Raw genomic sequence first — 22,167 nt, 5'->3', positions numbered from 1 at the left:
GGAAACAGGAACAGCCATCAGGGCTTCAGTGAGGATCCCTCCAAACCACATGCTCTATCCTGACACCATCTGTGAGTTCTGGGCATGTAACATCCACTTCTTGTCTCCAGAAACTCATTTCCTTATGTGACTAAAGCATGTCAACATGTGAAGCTGGCCTTCCTGTGCCAAAGTGAGAGGAAGGCCTGGATATGACCGAGGAGCACACCAGGGTTTATCTTTACTTATTCTAAAACACCGCTGTGCCTGAGAGAAGAACATGGCCCTCCCAGGGGCAGCACATGTGCTGGTAAAGATGCTACAGATGACTGCTGTCTAACACCAGTCCTATAAGGATCTCTTGGCAGACCTAGGATTTTCTTAACCTTCTTTTGGAACAGGAAAAAAAAAAAGGCAAGGAGCAGGTAAGATGAAACAAGAGTAGCCTGGTTTTCAAAGTAAAAGTGATGGTTTATAATTTTTCTTTTGAAACCTTTGAAGAGTCTTCTCAGGTGGACTCAAAAGTCCAGAAGGCAGCTCATACCAGTCCCTAGGGGAGCCTGGAATCCTGAGATTTCCCCTCCCTTCTTCACTCAGCAATGTGATTTCTATACAATGATCCCTTTCTTCCCCATTACAAATGATAGCTTTGGACATCTTCAGAAAAACCAACCTAAAATGCATTTGGCTCTCATTCTCTTGTAAGAACAGTTTGGATGAGGCGTCTTGGTTCAAGATAAGTTAGCGATTACATCTTAATTATGAGGAATTACAGGAGCTCTTGTAAATGCTGCTGGTATCCGCTCCCCTCACCCAAGTCTCAAATACTGGCTGGTTTATCTTTCACTCCAAAGTCCTTTGCTGCTCTCCATCAACCTCGGTGCCATGCTGTTCCCATGTCTAGAGAATAAGAAACGGTCGGCCCTGTCTGCAGAATAGTAGCTCTGGTTCCTGGGCCACTTCCAGGGCCACCATGAAAGGTCCTTGTAGGCTCATGTTCTTGGCATGAGGTAGTGACTGGCATGTGGGACTGGTTCTATATTCCTGCACTTTTGTGTGGTAAGAGTTAAACAATGAAATCTTGGGCAGTAAGGCCAAGCTGACCTTTTCTTGAACAACGTCCTGCAAGCCTCTCCTCTGGATGGTTTCATAAGATGAGAACCAGAGAGGTAAGCATGAGTCGTGCAGTCACCTGAGTCCTCATCCCTGCACCTCACTCTTCAGATTTAAATCGCCAGGAGAGAAGTGAAGAGGGGGTTAAGGTGTCGTCCAGCTGCCTTTCCCTCTAATCAGGGACATGAGCTCAGGTAACCAGCCCTGGCTGAGCTGCTGCCTGGCTCTTGGCTTCAGCTAAAGCTTCCTTGGAGAGCCCAGTCCAGTTCAACCACCCTGACTTTGCAGAAATGGCCTTAGGTGGGAGACCAGGAAAAGGATCATCCTACTCCTGGAAGCAGAGCTCTGAGCTGGAGAAGGCTGGAGACCATAAGAGAAAACCATGACAAGAGTTAACTACCCTAATTAACTGCTAGCCCCAAGTGGTCAGGAGGAAAGCCCCGGCATGCTTGCTAGCCTTTTTGTGGAAGGCCCTCAGAGGGACACTGGGAAAAGGGACTTGCCTCACTGGTTACCATGACCTCATTTCCTCAGATACCATGAAGGTCTGAGCCAAGAGTAGGGGTATCTGGGTCCCAAGTTTCTATCCAGTTTCAGAAATATCTGGGGTAGGCTGTACTTGTTGGATCTGTTGGCTTGGCATGAGTTTCTCTGTCATCCTCAGGCAATGGCTATTGGTCTTAACGCTGGGTGTCCAGAGTCTGAGGCTTGTAGACAGGAACATTCTTGTCACAGAGTGCAGGATACCCCTTAATAATGTCAGCTGCTTTCTCTGCAATCATGATCGTGGGAGCGTTCAGGTTACCACTGACCACACTGGGCATGATGGAGGCATCAATGACTCTGAGGTTTTCTACCCCGATGACCCTGGTTTGCAGGTCAACCACGGCAGTAGGGTCAGAGGGCTGGCCCATCTTACAGGTGCAGGAGGGGTGGTAAGCACTGTCTGCTTTTGCCCGCACAAAGGCATCTATCTCTTTGTCTGATTGGACATGGCTTCCGGGCTGCAGCTCTTTTCCCCGGAAGGGAGCCAAGGCTTCCTGTGCAAAGATTTCTCGTGTCAGCTTCACACACTGACGGAAGTCCTCGACATCGGTTTCTGTGGAGGAGAAATAAGTGAGGTCCCCTTCTCTTACTCTGGGGGCCAAACCAGGGGTCATAGATCAGGGACGTGGAGAAGCAATCTACAAGTGTTTGTCACTTGCCCAGAGGCAATTACTAGCAATCAAGTATCCTAGACAAACATCGCCAGGTTTGTGTCTGAAGTCTGACATCTCTGTAAACCAAGGGTAAATCTATTTCTGCTACCATGTGGCTGCCAAGCCCCCATGCCATGGGGATGGGGTGTAAAACCTTGCTCATGGGGCATGAATCTCTGTGGTGCATACAAAGGGGCGGGCTTGGGAGTACAGCGTGCTCTTGGGCAGGGAAGGCCAGGTGGGTAGTATGCACAGGCCTGGCAGCTGTTCCTCCTACAGACGGGTCTGAAAGTGGTACCTCTGTCCTGCTGTGCAGTGAGGCCCAGGCTACCTTCTGTGACCTAGATAGAACTGAGGGCAACCCCCGTGTTAGGCACTGGGATCCAGAGTAAGGACTAGGGACAAATGGGAACCTTATGAACCTTCTCTAACTCTATAGCAGGCCCAAGGGATACAAATGTAGCTTCTGTTTTACCTGTTGACAGGTAGTTGGGCTGGATCACAGGGTGGTCCCGAGGGTTAGCGCTTCTCAGTTTCAGCCAGCCTACACTTGTGCCCCTCATGGTTCCCACATGTACCTAGAAGGGTTCAGAGGTAACAGTTCTCAGTAAACTCCATTAACTACAGCTCAGAAACTTAAGCCCTAAGTTCCCCGTGGGTGGGGTCTCAGCATTCAGTATACAGCCCTCCATCCTGTCTGGCCTTTACTCCTTTGTCTGCAACTTTCGGGCTGATCCCCAGGCTGAGGTAGTTTGGCCTATTGTCACTGTAACAGATCCTGGCCCTCTAAATATCCTATGGACTGACTCCTGGGCTCTCTCCCTGGGGTGAATGAGGTTTAGGCTCCCTTTCCTCTTCCAGTCAGACAGTAGCCATTGTGGGCAGAGTACTAAACAGAGGCCTACGTGGTGGGACAGATCACACCATGAAAATCAATTCTAATCCAGGAGCATGAAGGCAGAGTCTCGGGCCATGGCTGTCTGCATACCTGGTAAGCATCCTGCTGGGTGGGTTTCCGCCCATGGTCAATCACTTGTGATGGGAGGAAGTGGAACTGGATGTCCGGATGGGGGACCCCAGGCCGGCTGCGGATGAACCCTCCGGTCTCAAGATGGGCTGTGGCTCCATCCCCTGAAGGTCACATGAGGACAAGGTAGAAGAGCCAGTCAAGATACAGCAGGTGGCCCAGCTGTTCCTAGTGTCCCTCTTCTCCTCCATATCTCTCTTCCTGGGCTTGGGGCTTGGCATCAGGTTGTCCATAACTCCCTTCTTTCCCCAGGTGGCTATACCGGCATTACAACTTTAAAAGAAAACAGCTACATGCTAAGTGAGGGGCTTCAGGTCTGCTAAGACCACCTGTTTTATGAGCCCTTTGATCTGCTCAGTGGGTGTCACCTTGAGCAAGGTTCTGTGCTCAGTCTCTCAACATGTGCTACTGCCTTTTGTCCCCTCGCAGAGACCACCCAGACAGGACCTTTGTGTCCTCACTTCACAGACTAGAAAATGGGCTTGGGTGACTGTCATCTGGCTTTATACCTAGCAGCCTGAGGCCTGTCTTGGCCCTTCAGGAAGAAAACCATGATGCCCACAGATCACAGCCACCAAGCTCACCAGGAGGCAGGCTCACCTGTGAACCTCCAGAGCCACTCAAGACCGATAGAGATCTTCCGCAGAGGCTTCTGGGCAGAGTGGAGGGTGATGGGTTGTGTGCACGCTTGCTGAATGTAGATCTCCAGGTGGTCTTGCAGGTTCTGACCAACTCCTGGCACAGGAAGGAGTGGTTAAGAAAAATGGCTAACACAACAGGGTGAACCCTGGCTTTGGAAGCTTCTCTCTAGTCCACTTGTCTTTTAAGCCAGTTCGGGCCTGCCCTGGCCCCAGCTTAGAAGTTGATTCTTTGAGACACTACTTCTGATCTCTTAGACAAGTCTGACTCTTTCTCAAATTCTGCTAAAACCACCCACCCTGTCACTTTCTGTATAGCAGTCATTCAAGTGACCTTGATCAGCTCTCCTCAGCAGCATCCTCCAAGGACAGGGCCCACAATTACAACAGATATTGTGTTTGCTAAGTGTCACGGTGTGTGTGTTGGTCAGATTGACATTGTCTCCCCCAGTCTGTTGAAGGAAGAAGTAGTCCCAGCAGTCTATGCAAACACTACTTAAGTTCATTCAACTTCAAGGGTACACTGGGCGGTCAAGGCACAGACTACTTCCATAGGCCTCTCAAGGAAAGCTCCCTATGAAAGGCTGGCCCCTTGTGTGTGGAGGCTGAGGAAAGCCCTCAGGAACACAACGCACCATTTCTAAGATGAAACTTGGATCTTCACCTGGACAGTGGCTCTTGAACCCTGAGCTGGCCTCATTTGTGCTTAGAGCAGCCAGTAAATTTTGGGGACCTCTCACACCACAGACCCATCCTGGTGGTAATCTCAGCCCCACTCCAGTTATGGGATGCTCTCCTAAAGGGTGTAGAAGCTAAATGAGGGAGGGTGAAGGAAAATAGCATAAAGAACCAGGGTCCAGGGATAGGAGTTTCCAGTGAGACCCAGAGGCCCTCAGATTTATAGGAAGGAAGGATGTGACACCTACAAGAAGTACCCCACCCCCACTTCAAGCAACAAGCTGCTAGGTTCTACAGAGTTGCCTTCTGGGCAGCAGTCAGAGAGGGAGCTCACCAGGCAGATGACACACCACAGGTATGCCTAGTTTCTTGAGATGATCTGCATTCCCAACACCAGAGAGCATGAGCAGTTGTGGAGAGTTGATGGCGCCTCCGCTCAGGATCACCTCCCTGCTGACGTAAGCCTGGAAGAGGCAAAGGTCTACCAATCACACTTCTTGAAAATCCAGCTGTTCTACGGCCTCGTGGAGAGGCACTCAGTTCCAGCCATTACCATGAGACCGTGGCCTTTGGAAATGACACCACTGTGGCGACTCTGCTCCCGGGTCCTAGACAGAGGAGAGAGGAGGGAGCTGGCTGGCTGGCTACTTAAAAGCAATCTGCACAGAGTCCCCATGGGTGCTATTACTCTCAGTAATAGCTGTAACAGTAACAGGGGCCTTAGAAACAGGAGGGTAGAGCTCAAATGAGATGAGAGCATACACTCGAGTGATTTGAAGCAAGGGCACAAATCGCCAGATCTTCTGAGAAGGTAGGGTGGGGGAAGGCCACATGTCACTGAGTGAAGAAAAGCACCAGAGTATGATTCCATTTGTGGGTTTTTAAGCTTCTAGGGTTGATTTAATGATTTCTGACAGGCCAGAAGCCTGAAACCATGTACTAGGGGACTCTCACAGGGTAGATGGGACAGGCAGAGGCTTATGGAGGCACTAGGAACCATGAAGTCTGCGGGTGGCAGAAGTTGGGGTCTTCTGACCTCTATTATGTCCTATGGGATGACAAGGACAATCCTGCCACTGCTACTTGCTGTTCACTCTTCCTAGGGACAAGAGCATGTGGCTGGGGGACAGGAGCAAGAGTCTGATTGCCAGGTTGCTGCCTGTCCCTTCCTGCCCTCTTAAGTCCCCACACGTTCCACAGGAGTCAACTCACCTTGTGGCTCTGGCCGTTCTTGATGTACTCCACACCCACTGCGCGAGTGCCCTCAAACAGCACTCTGCTTACAAGTGTCTGGACCTCGGCCCTGAGGTTGGGGCGGCTCAGTGCTGGGTGCAAGTAGGCACAGGCTGCGCTCCAGCGCTTCCCTGTAGGATGGAGCAAGATCAGGTGTGGCCTGCTGCCCTTCCTCTCATACCTGGACAGGAGGAACCTGCTGGGGAAAGCAAATCTACCCTGCCCTTGACAATTCAAGGGCTGCCTTCAAGATATATCTGGGACCTGAATATCCTACCCTGCAGTCCTGGCTATTGAGAACCCTATGGTTTGCTCTATCCTGCTGTGAGCAAAGAAGGTCCTGTACTACCTGTTCTGTGTCTACTTGCATCCGTCTGCAGAGAGGTGAGAGCTGGGACAAGATGGTTTTGTGCCGTCTCTTTCTGCCTCAACTTGCTCATCTGCAAGTCTCTACGTCGCCATGGGTGGTTTATCACACAGAGCTGATCCTTCCCTCTTCTAGAGCCCCTCTCCCCTCCCCTACCCCCAGTCAGGCCACCGTGTTTTCCCTGGCCACAGGCACCACAGGACTGAAATCCCTACCTCTCTCAGCTTCCTAGATCTGTGGTTACAGGGCTTGGCTGCCCTATCCAGGCTGGGCAGGTCTCTGGGGACTCTACAGTCACCTCTGCTGTACCACATGACCTAGAGGCACAGTGAATGCCCAAGTAGTTGGGCTGTGTCCGGTGATACCTAGGGGCGGTATAGTATCTCCCTCAAACCTAACACCATCCCTATTTTGGCACTTACTGACCATGATGGGGTTAGGAGGGTGGACTATAAGTAGAGAGGGGAAAATTAAAAATTGATACCTTGGGGGCTGAGAGATGGCTCTGATGGTTAAGAGCACTTACTGCTCTTCCAGAGGTCTTGAGTTCAATTCCCAGCAACCACATGGTGGCTCACAACCATCTGTAGTGGGATCTATGACCTCTTCTGGTGTGTCTGAAGAGAGCTACAGTATACTTGTATCCATTAAATAAATAATATACTTTTTACAAAATTGGTACCTTGGTGGATGGTCATGTCCATCCAGCCGAAGCCCTCCTGTTGGAAGCCATTCATGTCTTCAGTGTAGGGGTAACCAGCCTGATGTGCTGCCTTCAGGAAGGCCTGGTGAAGCGGGTGGTTGGTCTTGCCCCGAGACACGTTCAGGGGGCCGTCCCCACCACGGTACATATTGGCACCCTGCTCATGTCTCTGCGCCTTGCGGAAGTAGGGTAGGCAGTGTGCGTAGTCCCAGCCCTCAGCACCTTCACGGTGCCAGCGGTTATAGTCCTCGGCGTGTCCTCGGATATAGACCATGGCATTGAGGGATGAGGAGCCCCCCCAGACCCGGCCTCGTGGCCAGTACAGTACGCGGCCATCCAGGCCGGGCTGCACCTCAGTGTGATAGTACCAGTTGTATTTGTCATCACACAGGTTGGCCACAAGGGCAGCCGGCATGTGGATCTTCCACTGAAGCCGCTTGCTCCCCATCAACAAGTCCTTGGGCCCTGCCTCTAGCAGCAGCACTCGGTGATTCGGGTCCTCAGTGAGCCGACTGGCCAGCACACAGCCAGCAGAGCCTGCGCCCACCACCACAAAGGTGTACTCATCCTGCCCCACAGAGGCTGCACTAGCAACTGCGCAGCTGCACGGGGGGCGTGGCTGACCCTGCATAGCCCACGCCAGGGCTCCATGTGGGCTCAGATATCCTTTCCTCCAGGCTCTAAGGACCTGCCACATGCTTCCAGCCCAGTTCCTCTATCCACGGACAGGAGTGGGGAAGAATCTCTTCCTAGAACAGGAAAAATGGCTTTAAAACTCAACTCCATGGCATATGCAGAAGCAGTCTGGAGCTGATTGGTCATGCTGATAGAGCAAAGGCCCTGCCTTGCTTGGACAAGGCCATTGCACATGATAACCGCTGCCCTGGGGAGGTAGAACCTGAAGTAGGGACTTTTATTATGGAGATATTAGTCCAGGCCCCTCAACAGGCTTAGGGGTTCCCTGGCCAACTTCCCTGGGATATCCATAGGAACTTGGGAGACTGAGCATCTAGCTACAAAACGGGAGGAAGGCTATCCAGGCTGACAGACAAGGGGCTATTCTCCCTACTGCAGGCAGAACATTGCATTTTATTACAGGAATACACAGGAAAAACTAGAAAAGCTCTCCAGATGGAGAGGGACAAAGTAGGCCGAAGGACCAAGACTGTGGAGCTCACAGCCTGAGAGATCCCAGGATGCACCAGGACATAGGATCACAACCTCACTTTCCAAGGTCACCTTGTAAAGCAGTAGCTTTAACAGAGAAATGTCAATGACCTAAAAAAAAAAAAATGTTGGTTTGTTTTTGTTTTTGGGATCTTTCCCTTTCCTCCCTCCAAGCCCCCCCTCCCCCGTGTACCTCATCTTGCTCTCTTTCAAAGTTACAGCTTCTTTTTCTTCAATGGTCGTTACATGTAAATACATGCATGTATGGAAATACATCCTGCTCAGTCCTTACCATGTTATGTGTATATGTATATGATGTATATTATGTGTATATGTATGTGTATGTGTATATGTATATGTATATGATGTATGTGATGTATATGTATATGATGCATATTATGTGTATGTGTATATGTATATGTATGCCAATGACTTTCAATGGGTCTTCTCTCACCACTGTCCCACATGCTTGGCGGAAAGGTTGAGAAGAGCCTAAGTATGCCACTGAACTCCTGCTGACAAGAACATTACCTGAACCCCGCAACCCCAACAACAACCCTCTAGTCTACACTGGAGCTGAAGTGAAAGGGCTGAAAAAAGTCCCTTGTCAATTTTGGCCCAGATGCAGATCATGGCAAATCCCCCTAGCTTTCCCTCAGTCCTGTATCAGGTAGCCAGGGCCTTCCCAGAAGCAGGAAGACAGAGGAAGGCCCACACCTATGTGACAGAAGTGGCAGAGCCTTCTGGAGCAAGAATTCTGCAGAGATTCCCCCACCCCAAGCTCCAGACCCCATGATATAGCACAGGGTAACAATGCCCGATGCTCAGCTCTCCAGGGGGTGGACTCATTTTCCCCTAAATGCCCTGCCAGGATAGTGACATCCTTTTTAAAAAGACACCATTTACCCATCTACATTAGACTGGTACACACAAGTGAGTATTCCGTAACAATTTGGAAACATGCAAATATACTCTTTACAAAGAGAGAAAGCATGCAACAGAACCAGATGCACCTCCTCCAGGTGTTAGAACCATCGAACAAAAGACATTACTTAAGATCACAGCTATTAGAAATGACTTAGACAACAATAGACACATTGAAAAACTTTCAAGAAAGTATCAGTGGTCTGCGAAGATGGCTCTATGGGCAAAAGCACTTTTTTCATAAGCCTGGTGACCTGAGTTTAGTCACTAGGATCCATGTAAATAAAAACCAGGCACAAAGGCACACATCTGTAATTCTGGCACTCCTACAGTGAGATGAGAGAGGCACGAATAACAGAAACAGGAGAGATCCTGCCTCAAATATATGGAAGGAGAGGTTCCCAGCTCCGAAAAGTCTTGTGACCTCCATGTTCATACTGTGGCATTGTATTCTCCCATACCCCACTAATAAGAAGTTGAAATGATCGATCTGATTTTAAAAAAACAAAAAATACAAGAAAAAAAATCTGATGCTAGGACAAAGGAGTTTTGATTAGATATAACAGGAAGAAAGCAGTGACATTGAAGATTAGGGGAAAGATGTTTCTAGAAGAAAATGTGAAGAGAGAAGTGAAAAGGGGCAGAGGAGAAGAATGGGGACTTGGGAGCTTTTAGATCATCATGCTAAAGCTTGGATAAGTGAAGTCTAAGCAGGAGAACTAGACACAAATAGATCAGTTCCGTCAAAGACACAATGTGTCCAAATGCACACCTTGTGAGAGGAAGCGAGATACTAGGATGAGCCAATATACATAGTAAATAACTAATAAATAACAACAGTCCAAAACAAAATAGCAACTCCAGAGAGAGGGTGCTGGGAGAGTTCTCCAGAACACTTAAGGGTGAGCATGCGCTGATTCTCTCCAGTCTCTGTCAGAAGAAACAGGGAGAACGTGTCTTTACCCATTCTAAAAGGTTAGCATCACACTAATACCAAAACCAGACAGACAAAAATATCAAAGAAAAGAGAACTATAGATTGGTATCTCTTATGAACAAAGATGAATACATATCCTGGTGTAGTCTTAGAGAGGGCCAATACAGCGGAGGGTAGGAGGAGAAGGTGGCTAGGCAAGAAAAATCCCTCAACTAAGTTTTAGTAACTCAAATCCAGATATTTTATACTAGCAAGATGGTTCAGAAGGTAAGTACTTGCTCTTAGGAATGATGACCTGTATTCAGTCCTTAGAGACCACGTGGCAGGAGAGACTCATCCATCTCCCACAAGCTGTCCTCCGACATCCATACACACATGCCAAGACATTCTGTCTTGCACTTGCACGTCACACATATACACAAACAAACACATGTAAATAAATTTAAAATGTTTTTAGTGTTTTGATTCGAGTTCTACATAAAAAAAGATCTTATGTACCACATTCAAGTGGGGTTGACCCCCAGATGATCATCTTTGAAACATTTCACATTTAAAAATCAGTTCATGGGGCCCTGAGCTTGTTTACATCCCTCGCAGACCTACAGGCTTCCCTACCTCAGACTCCAAAACGGAATAATCATTCATCCATTTCATGTGCAAAAAAGGCCTTTCTTCGTGTGTCCAAATCCAATATCAAGAAAGTGTGGATGGCAGAAGAGAAAAGATCACGTGACAAAGGAAACAAGGATTCAGGCAGTAGTAACCTCCAAGAGCAAGCAGCCCGTGGTGGCAGACTGCTTGTGGGGGAAAAGCATGGCCTGAAGGTCACACATGCCGCCCCACCAGGAGTTAAAGCAAAGAGAAAGAGGGAATGGGAGGAGACACAGTACAAATGTGAATGACAGAAAAGAACTCCAGGAGAAGAATATGCCAAAGATGACACAAAGGTCAGAAATCAGCCCGTTGGTATGGTCGGTACTCAGGTTCAAAATGTAAGGTGTATTAAATGCCAAGCGAGGTCATATCTGCACAGAGGGAGACTGCCCCTGGCTTGGTCTCCCTGGAATCAATTCAAGTTTACTTCCTACTGAGGTCTCGAGGCCGGGGAGGCACCCCTTGGAGCTAATAGCTGCTATGAGAGACAGTGGGCATGCACTGAAATGAAGTGTACTGGAGAGACACTTGGCTGAAAGGAATCTATTGCAGGACACTGTTCCCAGTAACGGTGAAGGAGACCCTGACATTGATGTCTCAAAGTCACTGACAACCAAACAGAAGCTTCAAAGAGACTGGGTAGCTTGAAAGGGGGAAAAAAAGAAAGAAAAGGTATAAAAAAAGAAACTCCTCTCCCTCCTCTCTCCTCCTTCCCTCTTCTTCCCTCCTCCTCCCTCCTCCTTCCCTGAGACTTCAGAAAACAGCAGTGTTAGTGACAATAAAGAGAAGAGCAGGAGAGGAAGAAAAATAGTCAGGGACTCACAGTAGTGACCCTATGAGGACAAGTCTAGAAGATATTTCATAAAGAACTTTCTAGCAGTCTCCAGTGACAGAGAAAAAGCCAAGGCTTCTAAAACAAGAGAGTCCTGAGGATGTTCTGACTGGAAGTCCAGAAGCCTTCATCTTAATCCAGAGAAGAAAGGGTCTGACAGAAGAGGGGATCTGAGGTCACTGATCAGCAGGAGAAGCTGGAGTCCTGAGTCCTGAAGTCACAAGCAAAGGGCATTGGACAGCAGAAGCCCCATGAAGAATGGGCAGAAGAAAGGATACCAGAAGCCAGGGCAACGGCTATGGAAGAGAGAGCACTCAGTGAGCATCCAGGAGAGCACAGCAGCGCCACCGAGTGGACGGGAGCACAGGGACATCTGCCTGCCTGAGAACCAGAGGGCTCCATTGTCTCACTGAATATCTCTAGCCAGGGCTAACTTCACACTCTATCATCTCAATAATAATAATAATAATAATAATAATAATAATAATAATAATAACAACAACAATAATTAGTAATAATAACAACAACAACAATAATTCTCTTAATTTTCCATTTTTGCAAATTGTCATTTTAAGTACAAAACAACATGACTACCACCAGGTTGAACTTCACAGATATTTGTAGGCAGTCTATTTAGGGGCATAGAAAAAAAAATATTTCTGTTGGCAACCTCTTTCTTATGCCTTCTACCAGATTTAAAATATATAAGTAATTATGTGATTTTTGTTGTTGTTGTTGTTCTGAAACACCACTAAAACTGGCACTCACCTTTAATCCCAGTACTTTCGAGGCAGAGGCAGGTGGATCTCTGTGAATTCAAAGTCAGTCTTGTTCACGTAGAAAATTCCAGGCTGGACATAGTGAGACCCTGCCTGAAAAAAATGGAAAATAAAAGAAAGGGAGGAAGAAACAAAGAAAATTATCATGAGGTGGAGAAATAAGAGATACAGAAAAAGCATCGGGCAAAAATTTTTTAAAGTACCTTTCTACTGTCCAACATGATAAAGGTTATCTATAAAACTGTTATAGTGGCAAGAAACCCAGAAGCTTTCCCACCAAAATCAGGAGCAAGGCAAAGATACCTTCTCTCACCAACCCTAATATCACATTGGACATTACAGCTTAACTCAAGAGTCAAATGGAGGAAACTCAAAAAGCATTCATGTTGGGAAGAAAGAGAACATTTCTGGCCAACATGATCATGTATGTAGAAAATCGGAAAGAACTGACCAAAAAGGTTTCTGGAACTAACAAGCAGCTCCAGGGAGACCTCAGGAAACAAGGTCAAGACACAAGTGTCAGTCACACACCGATCCACCAGCAGTGAGCATGAGCCACTTGAAGGGAAGACACACCAGGCAGTGGTGGCGCACACCTTTAATCCCAGCACATGGGAGGCAGAGGCAGGTGGATTTCTGAGTTCGAGGCCAGCCTGGTCCACAGAGTGAGTTCCAGGACAGCCAGGGCTACACAGAGAAACCCTGTCTAGAAAAATAAAAAATAAAAAAATAAAAAAAGAAGAAGACACAATTCCACTGCATTCAATGTGCCAAATGAGAAAGAATAAATCAAAACACTTTTGCGATTGGACATCTACCAAACTCTAGAGAAAATCATCAGAGAAAAACTAGCTACACAGAGCAATATGCTGTATTTGTGGGTAGGGAAATTCAATGTTGTCTTTATTCTTTACCATTTAACTTATAAATCAATGCAATCTCATTAAGTTCTCCAGCAAGATTGGTAACTATTGATAACCTGATCCAAAATTCATGTGCAGATGCAAAAGACCTCAAAACAGCCAACACAATGTTCAAAGAGAACTAAGGTATAGGGCTGACACTACATGAACTCCAGGCTTGCTGGAAGCATAGTAACTGAGAATGTGACATGGCCAAAGAAACAAGCGATCATCAACAGAACAGAGCAGAGCTCAGAAACAAAGGCATGTGAATGGATCAATAAAGCAGCAGAATGGAGCAGAAGTGGCCTTTTCAACCGAGGGTGCAAGAGCCACTGAAACACACAAGGGAAGCTAGACGTATCTTCAGCATTCAAAATGGATCACAAACCCAACACTAAGTTATAAAAAAAATCCTAGAGCACAACAGGAAAGCACAATGGGGTGTGGGGGAGGCCTGACAATGACAATGAATCCTAAGATAGGGCATCAAAGGCAAAAACTAAACACAAAGCTAAAAACCGGTAAACCCGATCTCATCAAAACAAAACAAAAAAAAAACTGTCTACTAAGATCCTGTCAAGAGAAAGAAAGGGCAAGCCTCTGATTGCATTTGAGATGGAGGACTACCACATAAAACACACACACACAACACACACACACACACACACACACACACACACATCATAAACTGCTAAGTATCCGTAACAAGTGTCCTGATTACCAAGTGTGTCAAAGACGTTAACAGACACTTTAGCAAAGAAGATACTCAAACCTGGCTCATAAATATTTGAAGATAAGCTGTACAGAGCATGCCACCAGTGAAACACAACTAAAAACTAAGTGAGACTCCACTGTATAGTCATGAGGGCCAGACCAGCAGCAGAAGAACTGCAGTAGAGTCGTGTGAAGAACCGTGGGCATGGTGTATATCCTTGTACTTCTACCTGGGAGAACTGAGGTGGGAGGACACAATTTTAAGACCAATGTGGGCTAGACGCTATTTCAGAAAAGAGAGAGAAGAGATGAAACAAGATGGGAGGGAAGGAAAGGAAAGAGAGGGAAAAGAGGAGGGGAAAGTAGCAGGGAAGAAAGAGGAAGAGAAGGAGAGAGAGGGGAAGGGGAGGAAAAAAGGTGGAGGAGGAAGGAGAGGAGGAGTAGAAATCCCACACAGCAGTGGATGAACCATAGCATCTCAGATTAATATGGATAGATCCTAAAAGTGTAGTCATAATATAGAAAGCTAAAAGTGTAGACATAATATAGAAAGAAAACCCCAGGCGCGTGTAGCCTTAATAAATTTTAAAGCATGCAGTTCATATTACATGAAAGTTCTAGGATTTATGAAGCAAAACCTGACAGATTTGAAGGGAAAATAGTTGTATAATAGCTGAAGACTTCAATGTTTAGAGCTCAATGATGATATATTAATAAGGTAATAGAAGAAAAACCACCATAAGCCAACTGGACAGAAGAGATATATACAAAGCACTCAACAGAAACACATTTTTTTCTCAAGTGTACATAAACCAAACTCCAGGACAGATTACAAATCTTTAAGACAGAAAACATACCAGGAATCTATTTGGGCCACAGTGGAACAGAACTAGGAATCAATATGCAGAAGAAAACTCACAAAAATATGAAATTAATGTTTCTAAAACCCAGTGTGTCAGAGAAGAAATCACAGAGGAAGTTAGAAATATGTGAAACAAATGAACACAGGAGACACCTCGTCTTACGCAACATGGTGAGGGCAGCATTATCGGCCGTTCAGAACTGCATCTTCAAACAGAGGGAAGATCGTTATCCTGTGAACAGCTAGAAAATAGAACAAACCAAACCAAGGCTAGCAGAGGGAAGGAAACACTGGAGATCTGAGCAGAGATAGAGAAAAACAATGGAGGAAACTGATGAAGATAAAAGATGGCTCAAAGAGAAGCAGCGACATCATAAGTGTTAGTGTTTGCTCAACACTGACAGCAAGAAAGCTGCTCAACTAAGAACAGAAGCAACACACTATTGTGAGTTCTTGCCAAAACAATTACAGAGAGAGAGAGAGAGAGAGAGAGAGAGAGAGAGAGAGAGAGGGAGAGGGAGAGGGAGAGGGAGAGGGAGAGGGAGAGGGAGAGACAGAGATAGAGACGAGTCAGAAACAGAGACAGAGACAGACAGAGGCAGAGGCAGAGGACAAAAGATTAGGCCTAAATTTAACCAAAGGTTTAAAAGCAACACTGTATTAGTTACTTTATCCTTGCTGTAACAAAACGTCTGAGAATAGCAACTTCAAGAAAGAAGGGGTTTTTGTTTGTTCATTTGTTTTACTTTGGCTCAGGGCTTGAGGGGATACAGTCTATCATGAAAAGGAAGGAACTCAGGCAGGGGTTTAAAGTGGCTGGTCACATTGCATTAGTATTTGGGCGTGAGAAAGAAATGAATGCTGGTCTCTGCTGGCCTTTTCTTTTTCAGTCTAGGGCCTCAGCTTGTGACACGGTCCCACCCACATTTAAGGCAGATGCTCCTGCCTCCCTGCTCCCTATCAAATTTCTGGAAATGCCCCCCCCCAACACAACCTGAAACATGGCCTCTAGAAGATTCTAAATCCTGTCAAGTTGACAGTCACGATTAACCGTCACATTGATTATTGAAAACTATAAAATGGCCTTCCGCCTCACGCCTGGTCCTTTTGGCTGGGGCAGACACCTAGCTGCTCTGCTCCTGTGGAGACATCGTATCCTGAGCCATCCTAGAGGAGCCACTCCACTCAGAGCAGTGGGTAAGAATGCTCTCCCACTACTCTACTCCCCAGAGTTACAACTGGGAGCCAGGGGCACTCAGGTCCCATCAACAACCTAAACCCCACCCTTCCAGAATACCACTTCCCTTCTGCCTCTTGTCTGGTCCTTTTGGCTGGGGCAGACACCTAGGTGGTCTGCTCCTGTGGAGACACCATATCCTGAGCCATTCTAGAGGAGCCACTGCACTCAGAGCAGCAGACAACATACCCTTAACCATTCTAGAGTCACTCCACTCAGACCAGTGAACACCTAACTGGTCTGCTCCTGTGAAGACACCATATCCTGGGCCATCCTAGAGGAACCACTGCACTCAGAGCAGCAGAATTTCAGAGGCAGCCTGAGTCTCAGGAGTTCTATCCAGGAGCTTAGGATCACAGAATCACAGAGACATCTGGACTCTGAGGAGTTTTGACACAAGCAAGATAACTGAAAAGACAGACTCCAGTCAGACACAGTTAGCACAGGTAACACTAGAGTCAACCAGATGGTGAAAGGCAAGCGCAAGAACACAAGCAACAGAAACCAAAGTTACTTGGCATCATCAGAACCCAGTTTTCCCACCATAGCAAGCCCTGTACACCCCATCACACCGGAAAAGCAGGATTCAGAATTAAAATCACTTCTCATGATGATGATAGAGGATTTTAAGAAGGACATAAGTAACTTTCTTAAAGTACAGGAGAACACAGGTAAACAGGTAGAAGTCCTTAAAGAGGAAAAACAAAAATCCCTTAAAGAATTGCAAGAAAACACAACCAAACAGGTGAAGGAATTGAACAAAACCATCCAGGATCTAATGGAAATAGAAACAATAAAGAAATCTCAAAGGGAGACTACCCCAGAGATAGAAAACATAGGAAAGAGATCAGGAGTCATAGACACAAGCATCACTAACAGAATACAAGAGATAGAAGAAATAATCTCAAATGCAGAAGATACCATGGAAAACATTGACACAATTGTCAAAGAAAATGCAAAACGCAAAAAGCTCCCAACCCAAAACATCCAGGAAATCCATGACACAGTGAGAAGACCAAACCTAAGGATAATAGGTATAGATAAGAGTGAAGATTCCCAACTTAAAGGGCCAGTAAATATCTTCAACAAAATTATAGAGGAAAACTTCCCTAACCTAAAGAACTAGATGCCCATAAACATACAAGAAGCCTACAGAATGCCAAACAGAATAGACCAGAAAAGAAATACCTCCCATCACATAATAATCAAAACATCAAATGCACAACACAAATAAAAAATACTAAAAGCAGTAAGGGAAAAAGGTCAAGTAACATATAAAGGCAGACCTATAAGAATTATACCAGACTTCTCACCAGAGACTATAAAAGCCAGAAGATCCTGGACTGATATCATACAGACCCTAAGAGAACACAAATGCCAGCCCAGACTACTATACCCAGCAAAACTCTCAATCACTATAGATGGAGAAACCAAGATATTCCATGACAAAACCAAATTTACACAATATTTTCCCACAAACCCAGCACTTCAAAGGATAATTGATGAAAAGCGCCAACACAAGGAAGGAAACTACAACCTAGAAAACGGAAGGAAGTAATCTTCCAACAACCTCAAAAGAAGATAGCTACACAAACATAATTCCACCTCTAATAACAAAAATAATAGGAAGCAACAATTATTTTTCCTTAATATCTCTTAACATCAATGGACTCAATTTTCCAATAAAAAGACACAGACTATCAGACTGGATACATAAACAGGACCCAGAATTTTGCTGCATACAGGAAATGCACCTCAGTGACAAAGACAGACAATATCTCAGAGTAAAAGGATGAAAAACTATTTTCTAAGCAAATGGTCCCAAGAAACAAGCTGGAGTAGCCATTCTAATATCAAATAAAATTGACTTTCATCCAAAAGTAATCAAAAAAGATAAGGAAGGACACTTCATACTCATCAAAGGAAAAATCTACCAAGGTGAACTCTCAATTCTGAACATCTATGCTCCAAATGCAAGGGCACCTACATACATAAAAGAAACTTTACTAAAGCTCAAAACACGCATTATACCTCACACAAAATAGTGGGGGATTTCAACACCCCACTCTCAGCAATGGACAGATCATGGAAACAGAGACTAAACAGAGACACTTTGACATTAACAGAAGTTATGAACCAAATGGGTTTAACAGATATCTATAGAACATTTCATCCTAAAACAAAAGAATATACATTTTTCTCAGCACCTCATGGTACCTTCTCCAAAATAGACGATATAATTGGTCACAAAACAGACCTCAACAGATACAAAAAGATTGAAATAATCCCTTGCATCCTATCAGATCACCACAGACTAAGGCTAGTCTTTAATAATGACAAAGACAATGGAAAGCCCACATACAGGTGGAAACTGAACAACGCTCTACTCAATGATGACTTGGTCAGGGAAGAAGTAAAGAAAGAAATTAAAGACTTTTTAGAATTTAATGAAAATGATGAAACATCATACCAAAACTTGTGGGACTCCATGAAAGCAGTGCTAAGAGAAAAACTCATAGCTCTAAGTGCCTACAAAAAGAAACTAACACTAACAACTTGACAGCACACCTGAAAGCTCTAGGACAAAAAGAAGGAAATACACCCAAGAGGAGTAGATGTCAGGAAATAATCAAACTCAGGGCTGAAATCAACCAAGTAGAAACAGAAAGAACTATACAAAATATCAACACAACCAGGAGTTGGTTCTTTGAGAAAATCAACAAGATAGATAAACCCTTAGCCAGATTAAACAGAGGGCACAGAGTATCCAAATTAATAAAATCAGAACTGAAAAGGGAGACATAACAACAGAAACTGAGGAAATTAAAAAAAATCATCAGATCCTACTACAAAGGTCTATACTCAACAAAACTGGAAAATCTGGATGAAATGGACAATTTTCTAGACAGATACCAGGTACCAAAGTTAAATCAGAAGCAAATAAACCATCTAAACAGTCCCATAACCCCTAAGGAAATAGCAGCAGTCATTAAAAGTCTTCCCACCAAAAAAAAGCCCAGGATGGTTTTAGTGCAGAATTCTATCAGACCTTCAAGGAAGACTTAATACCAATTCTCTTCAAACTATTCCACAAAATAGAAACAGAAGGAACACTACCCAATTCATTCTATGAAGCTACAATCACACTCATACCTAAACCTCACAAACACCCAACAAAGAAAGAGAACTTTAGACTAATCTCCCTTATGAATATCGATGCAAAAATACTCAATAAAATTCTAGCAAACCAAATCCAAGAACACATCAAAACAATCATCCATCATGATCAAGTAGGCTTTATCCCAGGAATGCAGGGATGGTTCAATATTCGGAAATCCATCAATGTAATCCACTACATAAACAAACTCAAAGAAAAAAACACATGACCATCTCAATAGATATTGAGAAAGCATTTGACAAAATTCAACATCCCTTCATGGTAAAAGTCTTGGAAAGATCAGAAATTCAAGGCCTATACCTAAACATAGTAAAAACAATATACAGCAAACCAGTAGCCAACATTAATCCTTTAATCCCAGCACTTGGGAGGCAGAGGCAGGTGGATTTCTGAGTTCGAGGCCAGCCTGGTCTACAGAGTGAGTTCCAGTACAGCGAGGACTATACAGAGAAACCCTGTCTCGAAAAACAAACAAACAAACAAACAAACAAAAAGTATAAGAAATGGTATGAAAAACAATAGAAAAAATTTCTCACATTCATTGATTGGAAGAATTACTATTGTCAAGATACCTGTACTACCGATGCAATGGCAGCTCCTACACAATTTCTACCAAGTAACAATGACATTTCTTTTTTGCTGTATAAAACCATATTTTGGGGGTTAGTAAGTCGGCTACAGGTAAATGTGCTTGCCACCAAACCTAACAATGCAAGTTTGAGCCCAGGATCTATATGTGGAAAACAGAGAAGTGACCCCCACCAGCTGTCTAACCTTCATATGAACACAGTGGTACATGCACACACATGAAAGAATAAAAAAAGGGGAAAATGACTCATTTAATTAATTATATGGGATCTCAAGGGACTCTAAGCAGAAAAACAATAACAAAAATACCAAACTAAGATCCCAGGAAGAATAACAAAGCTAGAAGACTCACAGTTCTGGATTTTTAAATTACTGCAGCTCTGGTGTCACAAAAACTGCAGAAGCAGAGACATCTGAACTAAAACAATAATACAGAAATGAGTCCTTGCATAGGAGGCCCAGTTGGTTTTCAGCCAGATCCTAAATCATTCAAAGAGGAAACAGGGGTCTTCTTAACAGATGCTACATGGAAAGCAAGCCACAGGCTAGAGCATGAGCTTAGACCTTTGCTTTTGCCACAGTCAAAAGTCAACCCAAGAAGCTGGAGAGATGCTCAGTCAGGAAAGTGGATGCTGTCCCAGCCTGAGGATCTGAGTTGAGATCCTCAGAACCCACGTAAGTGGCCAGGTGGAGGGGGCTGGGGAGATGGTCCACTTAAGTAAAGTGCTCACTACACAACCATCAGGACCGGAACTCTGGGGTGCCCATGTAAGAACTGGCCTAGCTGGGCAGTGGTGGCACATACCTTTAATCCCAGCACTTGGGAGGCAGAGGCAGGTGGATTTCTGAGTTTGAGGCCAGCCTGGTCTACAGAGTGAGTTCCAGGACAGCCAGGGCTACACAGAGAAACCCTGCCTCGAAAAACCAAAAAAAAAAAGAAAAAGAAAAAGAAAATAAAGAACTGGCCTGGGCCACACATGGGCCTGTAACTCAGAGCTATGGAACCTGGAGAAAGGATTATTGGAATTTGCTGGCCACCATCCTAGCTCTGGTTCACTTTTTTCAGGGGGAAAAGCTGAAGACTGACGTTCTTATTTGGTGATCATGAACATACATGTGTGTGTATGCACACACACACACACAGTCATGTGGCACTGTATGCATATGATCTCACTGCTGGGAAGACAATAATAGGAGGGTCCTCGGGACTTGATGGCCAACCAGCCCAGCTGAATCGGGAGCTCTAGGTTCAGTAAGAGACCCTAGCTCAAAAATTAGAGTCAGATATGGTGGCACATGCCTTTAATTCTAGCACTCAGAAGGTAGAGGGCAGGCGGATCTCTTGCGTTTGGAGTAGCTTAGGCTATGTAAATAAATAACTAAGATGCGGAGTTATAGAAGATACTCGATATTGACCCCTGGCTTCATGCATGCACAGCCACACACATGTACACATGCATGAACATGAACATGTGAATACACCACACACACATGTACACACACATGAACATGCACATGTGAATATACCACACACATGTACACACACATGAACATGCACATGTGAATATACCACACACACATGTACACACACATGAACATGCACATGTGAATATACCACACACATGTACACACACATGAACATGCACATGTGAATATACCACACACACATGTATACACACATGAACATGCACATATGAATATACCACACACACACACAAATTAATTATAAAACTCTGACGAAAACATAGGGGAAATCCTCACGGCATTAGATTTGAAGATAATGTCTCAGATACCATACCAAAATAACAACCTAATAAAAGAAAAACTAGATAGATTTCAGTTCCACAAATGTTAGCAACACTTTTACGTATCAAAGCACACTAGCGAGACTGAAAACACAAGCTGGGTAGAGTGGAAACAGGTCACTATGTGAGGCCGACCTGATCTGTATAGAGGTCCAGGGCTACATTGCAAGACACTGTTTCAAAAAACAAAATCCAAGTGAAATGACAAGCACCTGCCAGCCTCATGTCCAACAAGGTACTAATACCCAGGACGCACAAAGAACTTCTGGAACTTAACAGCAAAATCCTGATGGACACAAACAGAAGAGACCTTAAATCGACAGATTTTCTCAAGAATATGGTGATGGAGCTCAAAAAGTTGCTTAAGCCCCCACCAGTCACTAGAGAAAGGCAAATCAAAGCCACAAGGAAATCTCGGCTTGTACCCATCGGTATGCCTGGAATGGAAACCAATAGAAGACAGCAAGCGTTGCCAAGGATGTCCAGAAGTTAACAGCCTTTGTACACTGCTGTGAAAGACTTAAATGTTAGCCACTAGGGGACACAAGCTAGCAGTTTTTCAAAAAGTTAAGAGTTACTACATGGTCCAGTGATCCTACCCTGTAAGTATTCCCAGAAGGGATAAAAGGCAGACTCCCCCTGGCAATGC

At 45.1% G+C, this 22,167-nt stretch overlaps 1 protein-coding gene across 2 annotated transcripts in view; it reads right to left on the bottom strand.

The window, feature by feature from the left end:
- Nucleotides 1-429: 429 nt before the first annotated feature.
- The window catches only part of Chdh (choline dehydrogenase), a 32,822-nt gene continuing 11,084 nt past the window's right edge, over nt 430-22,167 (bottom strand). The window contains exons 2-9 of one of the 2 annotated variants that reach the window (XM_028754095.1): nt 12,219-12,322; nt 6,917-7,686; nt 5,847-5,998; nt 4,969-5,098; nt 3,919-4,053; nt 3,280-3,422; nt 2,767-2,869; nt 430-2,191 (exon numbers count right to left, since the gene is read on the bottom strand). In XM_028754095.1, coding sequence (XP_028609928.1) covers nt 1,773-2,191; nt 2,767-2,869; nt 3,280-3,422; nt 3,919-4,053; nt 4,969-5,098; nt 5,847-5,998; nt 6,917-7,634 — 1,800 coding nt within the window. In that variant the 5' untranslated portion in view covers nt 7,635-7,686; nt 12,219-12,322 and the 3' untranslated portion in view covers nt 430-1,772. The remainder of the gene's footprint in view (nt 2,192-2,766; nt 2,870-3,279; nt 3,423-3,918; nt 4,054-4,968; nt 5,099-5,846; nt 5,999-6,916; nt 7,687-12,218; nt 12,323-22,167) is intronic. The other variant, XM_028754096.1, reaches the window with a different exon arrangement.

The sequence above is a fragment of the Grammomys surdaster genome, unplaced genomic scaffold (genome assembly GCF_004785775.1).
Source record: "Grammomys surdaster isolate TR1022 unplaced genomic scaffold, NIH_TR_1.0 125979, whole genome shotgun sequence".
NCBI lineage: Eukaryota > Metazoa > Chordata > Mammalia > Rodentia > Muridae > Grammomys > Grammomys surdaster.
The sequence above is the reverse complement of the archived record's forward strand: the minus strand, read 5'-3'. Positions and strand labels throughout refer to the sequence as shown.